Below are 8,806 nucleotides of genomic sequence, written 5' to 3' on the forward strand. Positions count from 1 at the left end.
GATTTCTTTTTCTTTTTTCCTTTCTAAAGTCAACATATATTTGGAGGCGATGGAGATGGGGAATGGAGATGTGAAAACTATGGAAGAGGGAGTATTTTAAAAAACCAAGAAGTTGGAGGTAGAAATCTAGGCTTAGACATTCCACAGGAGCTAGCCCAAGCTAACAGAAGGTGAACAAAGGAAAGACAGGGTGGGCAACCTGGTTGGCTGAAGCACAGAATTTGTATCCACAGGACAAGTCCTTCTACCTTGAGACAGTACCTCAATGCAATCTTACCCACGTTTGCCCTAAAACCTATGTATTTAAACTGGGTGTGGGATATGCCTGTAACTCCAGCACTTGGGAGGCTGAGGAAGGAGGATTACTACAAGTTGGAGGCCAGCATGGGCTATGTAGTAAGTACCAGGAGAAAACAAACTACAGAGTGAGACTCTATGTCAAGGAAAAAGGGGGTGGGAGGTGAGGAAACTATGTAGTTAATATTTTATAAAAAGATAACTGTTTCTAATTGAAAATGTCTCAGCTGAAATCTCTTAACAGATAACAGACTATGCAAAGAAAGACCTGTCTGAGGAGTGAGCACCACTGAACTCTGCAATCAGATGCGTGTAGTCAGTCTCACTTCCCAAAGGCCCCCAGGAGAATGCTGAGGATGTAATCAGATCCTTGTTGGCTCACAGTCACTGGGACAGCTAACGGTAAATGCCTTCTCTGATGCCGGGAAATGGAGCTCAGTTCAAGATGTTTCACTATTTTCAGTAAAAACTTTAAAATTTTTGACACTATAAGTGTACTGTGTTGCAGTGTTCTCCAAAACGATATGTCCAAGTCCTAACTCTTAACACTTGTAAACATGATCTTACTTGGGAACAGGGTTTTTGTAGATGTGACTAAATTAAGGATCTGGAAATGAAATCATCCTCGATTTGTGATATACTTTAAGTCCAATGAATGCATCGGCCTTTCCTTTTATGTACAGTGTTTTAAGGATCTTATAAATTGACAAAATTCTACTCTGACGAGAAAGGAAAGAAAGATTAGAAGAATCTATGAAAAGAGAAGAGACAGGATATGCTGCCACAAGCCACCAACACTTGGAGGAAGGTTCTCCCCTAGAGCTGAGGGTATGCCAATTCTGCCAATCATCTGATTTCGTAACTGTAAAAGAATAAACCACCATTGTTTTAGAGCACCTATTAATATTAGTTTATGGTAATTTATTGTAACTGTGTTTAGATTCCAATATTGCTTTGATCTAATGTCATTTAGAAACATTACAGCTTAACAATGGAAAACTGCAGCTCCCATTTTTATGGCCTACACAGGCTATTTCCAGCCTTCTTGAAATACATAGGCAATCCAGTGAAAAGCCCAGAAGATAATGAACTATGTGAAGCTGTACCAATTAATTACATAATCCATGACATATTAGGTCTGTTCAAATCATAGTGATAATGTGTAATCTGCTTTTAATATTTTTTTCCTCCAAGACAGACGTGAGCAAGGGGATCTCTGCAGCACTTGTACTCAAGCACTACAAAGTCACTCTGATTAGGTTAGGAGTCAGTTCAGTGGTATGTGCTCTTACCACTGCTCTTCACCTCTGCTGCATAAATCTGCAGACCTTCTTCATGATTGCTTCCAAAAAATAAAATCAATAAACATTTAAAATATTCTATTAGTACCATCCATATGTATATTGAAGTGGTTTTCAAGACATATTACCATTGCTGGCCACAGAAACCCATTCTCAATGCTTGCCAGCATCATTGATTTTGACAAACAAAACAGTAACAACAAAACCCATATTCATTTCAAACTCCATTGGAAACAGAAGGAAAAAGAATCAATGTTTACCAAATAAAAAAGGCCAGCCTGCACAGGAAAAAATGCCTTTGTGAGCTTCAAAGTAGGTAAACAATGAAAGTGAAAATCCTGAATAGCATGTGTCAAGAATGCATCAGCATTTCCTTTTCTGAAGAATGCTTTAAGGATCTTATAAATTGACGAAACAGAGAGATGGCTCAGCGGTTAGGAGCACTGCCTGCTCTTGCAGAGGACCGGGGTTCAGTTCCCAGCACCCACATGGCGACTCACAACTGTTTGTAACTCCAGAGGATCCGATGTCCTCTTCTGACCCCTGTGGGCACTGCAAGACATGGATGCACTTACATACATGCAGGCAATACACTCAATACACATAAAATAAAAAGAATAAATAAAATATTTTAAAAATAAATTGGCATAGTAATTCCATTATAGCTACTATTTGGCACATGGGATTAAGGTAGTCTTGTCTTAAAAAAAATGCACTGTTTGAAAAACAAAAGTTCCTATACTAATACAAAGGTCAATCAAGCTGAGTGTGGTAGCACATTTGGAATCCTAGCATTCAGAAGGCAAAGGAAGGAGGACCACTGCATGTTGGAGGGCAGCCTGGGCTACACAGTGAACTCCAGCCGTGACTACGTAGTGAAACTGTCTCAAAAAAAGAACTGACTGGGTCTATGGTAAATGGCTTCTGTCTCAATATAGTTATTAAAATAAATGGAGTGCTGGGTGTGGTGGTGCATGCCTTTAATCCCAGCACATGGGAGGCAGAGGCAGGAGGATCTCTGTGAGTTCAAGGCCAGCCTGGTCTACATAGCGAGTTCTGGCCAGCTGGGGCTACAGGGAGACCCTGTCTCAAAAAGATCAAAAATAAATGAATAATAAATGAATGAATAAATAAATTAAATAAATGGAAAAAAAGACTACAGTTATATCTGACTTTTCTAAAAACAAGTAACTAAAAATGTCCAATTTTACTCCTGTTGGATAACCAATACATTACGAGAAAAATTAAAAAGAAGGCATTCAATGCCAACCATTGTGAAATGGTGTTTCACAAATCAGGCAAGGGCACGATACAGCTGGATTATACAAAGTTTAAGTATAGGTCAACTGAGCCACATAACAACCTAAAACCACCAACCCCCTAGACTTGAGTCAGTCTAGTTCAGTTCAAAGCCTTAGTCTTTTAGGCCAAAGCTATAGTTCTCTTTGTTGCCAAGAATATGAAGTCAACAACGGACCTAATGCAACACTAGCAAGTCTAGACATTTTCTTCAGGTCAAGACAATGAATCCCAGTTGATCAAATTATCCTGGCAGGCAAGGGAGAAGACCCAGTCTATAAAGTGCTTGCCTTACTTACAAGCATCAGGACCAACTTGAGTTCAGATTCCCAGAACCCATCTAAAAAGCTGAGTGAAGTGGGGTGTGCCTGAATCCCAGAGATGGCAAGATTCGGGAAGTAGAGATAGGTGGATCCGCAGAAGTTCACAGGTCAGCTAGCTTGGACTACATAGCTAGACTCCTCCTGGTCAATGACTGGCCCTATTTCAAACAAAATGTAGAAAGCGCTTGAGGACGGACACCTAAGGTTGTTTACAATCTCCACAAGCATGTACACCATGTACACACACACACACACACACACACACACACACGTATGCACATCTTGGGTTAATCATTTTGCCATTTTAAAGCTATTTTGACAAAAATCTAAGTGAGAAGAATATTTGAAATGGAAGCCTCTCTAGCCTTAAAAGTTCAAAGACTTCCTCAAACAGGACCAACACTCACAGCCACACTCACTCCAAATTAAGAGATTCCCTTTGATGTGACTGAACACACATTACTAAGAAACCATCTAAGGAGGTGCAGAAAGAGGGTTGTTGTTCTTGCATTAAGCAACCAGTTAGAAGAGGTGATCATTACAACTCAATGCACTATCTCAGGGATGAAAAATAAAACATTGAGCTAGCAGAAATCCATGAAGTGCATCACTAAATGCTGCTAAATATTCGAAGCAGGCATTCCAAAAATGACAAGCAAAGTTTATAACAGGAGTTTGTTTTTCAATTAAACAACTTCTTCAGTATTTCCAACGTTAAAAGCACTGAAGCTGGATGTTGTGGTGTACACCTGTAATTCAGCTCTCAGAAGACTGAGGCAGCTCTCAAGTTCAATGTTTGCCTGGGCTACAGAGCAAGATCCTGCCTCAGAAAAACCAACCAAACAACCTTTTTGCTAATGCCAGTTGCTCCCTAAATATGTTGATTTTTTTTTTTCAAATTATTTGAGCTCTGTCCCATGGACCCCATCTTATCAATGTTGAAAGTATTTATGAAGCATTAAGTAGTTGCTCTTGAGATTAGCTAAAATTAGTTTTAAAAATTAAGGACATGTGCCATTTTAGCACTCAGAAAAATGAAAAGTGAACAGGTGAATACAATCTAGCATAAAACAAAAGCCTCGAAGCCTCTGGATTTTAAATATTCTGGTAACATACCACTTTTCTTTTCTCTCTTTTTTTTTTTGTCTTTTTGAGACAAGGTCTCCCTGTATCCCCAGCTGGCCTGTATCCCCAGATTAGCCTGCCTCTGCCCCCCAAGAACTGGGATTAAAAGCAGGTAGTACCATACCTGGCCAGATCAATTAATTTTTTAAACCATAAATACCAGTAATTTCTACTCTCCAGTCAAAGTACAAGTTTCCAAAGGAGAATAAATACAGAAACATAGCCATTTGGTGACCTGACATAGATCTTGAAAGGTAGTAAGATAAGGTATTAATTTAAGCTGAGGTCAGAGAACACAATTACTACCCATCTCTACCAAGACTTGCCTTTGTGGAACTTGAGTTCTTTTTATTTCAAAGAAAGGTAAATCAAGGCAGGCCTAGTGGTACATCATGTACAGTCCCAACTGGTGAGGAGTCTGAGGCAGAAGGATCCCTTGAGCCCACAAATTTGAGGCTAGCCTAAGAAACAGTGAGATCCCATCTCAAGCAAAAACAAAGAAAAGGTAAACCAATGAAAAACACTGCCCCGCACAGTCCTTTCATTCCAACACAAATAGAATGTTTCAGTCCTCAAAGCTAAAGAGATCATAAGGTTTGTCCTTAACAGTTTTCTATGTTCCTGATTGGATTAAAACAGCTATCAACTGCTAATGGCATGTTTGGGTAAATGACACTGGAGTGCTCTGTTACACTATTTCCTGGTGCCACTAATGCTTCCTGGAAATCCCTGAGTAGGTTTCAGTAAATAGTAGTCAAAGTTTTCCCTAGCTCTTTGACAACTATTACAAGCAAGATATAGAAAGAAATGTGAAAGACAAATAGTAAAATTATTTGAGATCTAGTAAAGAAAGCAGAGAAACTTAAAATCATGTCTCTGTGTCTTAGATTAAGCCCAAGTACAGAAGAGAAATCTGTTCTCAGGATTATCAAGAAGTATAGGTTGGAACTGTTTTCTCAAATTTAAGCCACACAGAGTACTCTGAAAATAACCCAATGGTCCCCAACTTAATCTCGAAATCGAGTCTCCTGTTCTTTTAATAGCTGGGTAAGAAGAAAAATAGCATTCCTTGCTAAACTGGTTAAAAGGGGGCAGGGGGCTGCAGCCTGGGGTACATGCCCCAGGTTGTACCTGCACCTGGCAGCCCTTACCTGAATGTCCGTGTCCTTCACAGGCTCAAGAGGTTCAAAGGTGGTGGCTGCACTCAGACTCTCCAATCTCTGGGAGATGTGGGATATATCAAGCCCTCGTGACCCAAGAAGAACGGACCTATAATGGAGATGGAGGACAGGAAGACAAGAAGGGGAAAGTAGCATTAGGGCATCTAATATATCACATAAAACACTAAAGAGTAATTTTCGTTCAAAGTCTCCTATCTCGGCATAGGGGTAGAAAGATAGAACGAGTGTTAGGGCTGGAAACTTTCTCTCTACTGTCCAGATGCTTTTATACCTTCTCATAAAGGTCTATTATCTGAAATAACAGATACAATACTGCAACTGGGAGTAAGTTATCCAAGTTCTGGTCATGCCTGAATTAGAGGGAGGGCCTCATTTAGAATAAAACAATGCCACTACCATAGGCTACGCAGTTCCAAACACTTTACAGAAAAGAAACCCATGAGGTACATACAATCACTCATCCTTACTTTTGGAGATGAGCAACTAAGGTGCAAAGACATTGGCCAACATGTCCAAAGTCACAATATCAGGACATGGCAGAGACAAGTAACGTGCAAGAGATCTAGAACACAAACTCTTAGCCACCAACCCATACTTAACAGTCTCTGAAAAAGAGCTACAGTAAAGTTCAGAATCTTGGAAACTTCAGGAGTAACCAAGTCCAAACATTAGCTGAAGAAACTAAAGGTCCTGGGCAGCTGATGATTTGCTCCAAGGCAGGCAAACTAGAAGCAAAGGCCAGTTCTGCATGGCTTGTCTTCAAACGTCAAATACCATGCTACTCCATCTTCAGGTTCCCACTCTCCTGCTCAACCAACAATATAGGAAGGAGGCTAGTATCTGACTAATAAATGCTTTTTTAAAAAAAAAATGTTTTTGTGGGCCGGGCATGGTGGCGCACGTCTTTAATCCCAGCATTTGGGAGGCAGAGGCAGGTGGATCTCTGTGAGTTCAAGGCCAGCCTGGTCTACATAGTGAGTTCCAGGACAGCTGGGGCTACAAGAAGTCCCTGTCTCAAAAAGACCAAAAAAAATAATAATAATAAAATAAAAAAAAATTGTGTGTATGTGGTATTGCCTGCACGTATGTTAAGTGCACCCATGTCATGCCATGCTTACAGAGGTCAGATCCCCTGGAACTGGAGTTACAGTTATGAGCTGCCATGTGGGTGCTGGGAATAAAATCTGAGTCCTCTGCAAGAAGAGACAGTGCTCTGAAGTGCTGAGCCCATCTCTCCAGCCCCCAATAAGTGTTTTTAAGGAGAAACAGGAATAATACTGTCTGTCAGCTTCATGTCTCCTCACCTGGCCAACAAAACAATGAATGAATTAAAAACTACAGTCCAGTGTCCTGGGGTTTCCCTTCCAAGTTACCGTAACAGACAGGCATCTAGCCTCTTCGTTCTACTAATTCTTAATAGTTATCTCTCTACCACAGTGCTTCTCAAACCTGGCTGCACGTCAGAATCATCTATACAACTTTCCTTCCAATGACCCTGATTCTGACTGCTCTTAGGCAAAAATGGGAATTATGGGTAAGAGTATAATGTTTCAGAACATTATAATCTTTACAGAATAATCTTTCAGAACAGCTCTACTGATAGGGATTTGCATACCACAAAATTCACCAGTTCCAGTGCACAATTGAGTGATTTTACTATACTTGTATAGTTATACAACCATCAACATAATCCATTTTATAAAATCTTCAGCACCCCAAAGAAAGCCCTGTCAAGAAGTGTGTCCTGTTTTTCCTTCCTGAGACCTTGGCAACCACTCGTCTGCTTCCTATCTCAACAGACACAGGTATTCTGAACAGTGCACGTGCACAGAGTACAGCAGCTTCTGTGACTGGCAGCTTTCCCTTAGTGTTATGCTTTCAAGACTCATTCATCTCTCTGGGGTATATATCAGGACTCCATTCTTTTTATTCCATGTGATGGCATACCACATTTTATGTATCCATTCATCAGTTACTGGACATCCGAATTGTTTCCGTTTTTTCACTGGTATGAAAAATGTTGCCATGAACATTTATACATAAATTTTTGGATGAATATTTACAATTCTTTTGGGTATATACCTAGGAGTAGAGCTGCTGGGTTAAATGGGAATTCTGTTCAGTCTTTTTAATTTTATTATATTATTTTTGTAAACAGGGTCTTACTCTGTAATCCTGGCTGGCCTGGAACTCACTATGTAAACCAAGCTGGCCTAGAAATCACAGAGAGGCACCTGCCTCTGCTTCCCAAGTGCTGGGATTAAAGATGTGCCATTATGCCTGACTTGCTCAGTCTTTTGCAGAACTCAGACTCTTTTTCAAAGTAGCCGTATCACTTTACATTCCCACTGGCAATGTACAATTCCCACATCCTCACCAACACTTGTCATTCTATTAACTACCCTAGCTGGTCTCCCCTTTCTGGTTGTTGCAGAAAAAACATTAATATACAAAGTTAAAACACTGAAGTTCTTTGGGCCTATCATTCACCTTCAGCAATCCTGTCTCATTTACCCTGCCTACCCTATTTCCCTACCACTATGATCACTGTGAAGTAGACTCAGGCTCATTTTTTTTTCTTATAATTTCTCTATGGACAAGTTTGGACGTGTCCCGTAAAGTAGTGTTATTCAAACTTAATTATGCATATGAATCACTTGCCTGGTTAAAATGCTGGTTTTGATTCAAAGCTCTGGGATGGAGCCTGATACTTTACATTTCTAGAAAGCTTGTGGTTGATGCTTAGGTTATTAATGTACAGACTACACTCAGACTAGCAAAAATTCAGTTCACAGAATGGGTTTTAGTGTTGAATCCCCATGATCCCACTGAACAGGTTTGTCTGTCCTGTTGCCTATAAATTCAAAGTGGGTGCTAAGGTCAGATTAGACTTGGGGGCCACTGTCTTGTTGCTGCTTTTCTGTCCATTTCCATCAAGAGGTATGGAATGCCTGGTTTTCGCTAGAATGTTTGCAGCCACTCATGACTAAGTCTCAGTCATTTCTTACAGGCTGTAAACAGTGGTATTCTCTATCTTCATAAATTAGAGTACTTCCATTCAGAGGACTCTTGCCATCAACCATTATTACCCTGAATAATGAGCTGGTTCTCTAGTATCCTTCCAAGGTGACTGGTGATTTTCATTTTAGTATCATAATGATGAACTGAAACATATTTGATACATTTAAACCTACTGTGTATCTTAGTCTTCTGGTGTTCAAGTTGCCTCACCTCTTCAAATTTGTTTCTGAGTTTTTAAGTTTTTATTTCTTTTGGGGTG

General features: G+C 40.1%; 1 protein-coding gene across 1 annotated transcript in view; it reads right to left on the bottom strand.

The window, feature by feature from the left end:
• Nucleotides 1-8,806, bottom strand: part of Nup93 (nucleoporin 93) — a gene marked incomplete in the record, with an annotated part of 103,868 nt that overhangs the window by 83,849 nt on the left and 11,213 nt on the right. The window contains 1 exon segment of the mRNA XM_008834925.2: nt 5,497-5,614. Coding sequence (XP_008833147.2) covers nt 5,497-5,614 — 118 coding nt within the window.

This window comes from Nannospalax galili, unplaced genomic scaffold (genome assembly GCF_000622305.1).
Source record: "Nannospalax galili isolate Female #2095 unplaced genomic scaffold, S.galili_v1.0 scaffold957, whole genome shotgun sequence".
NCBI classification, from domain to species: Eukaryota; Metazoa; Chordata; class Mammalia; order Rodentia; family Spalacidae; genus Nannospalax; species Nannospalax galili.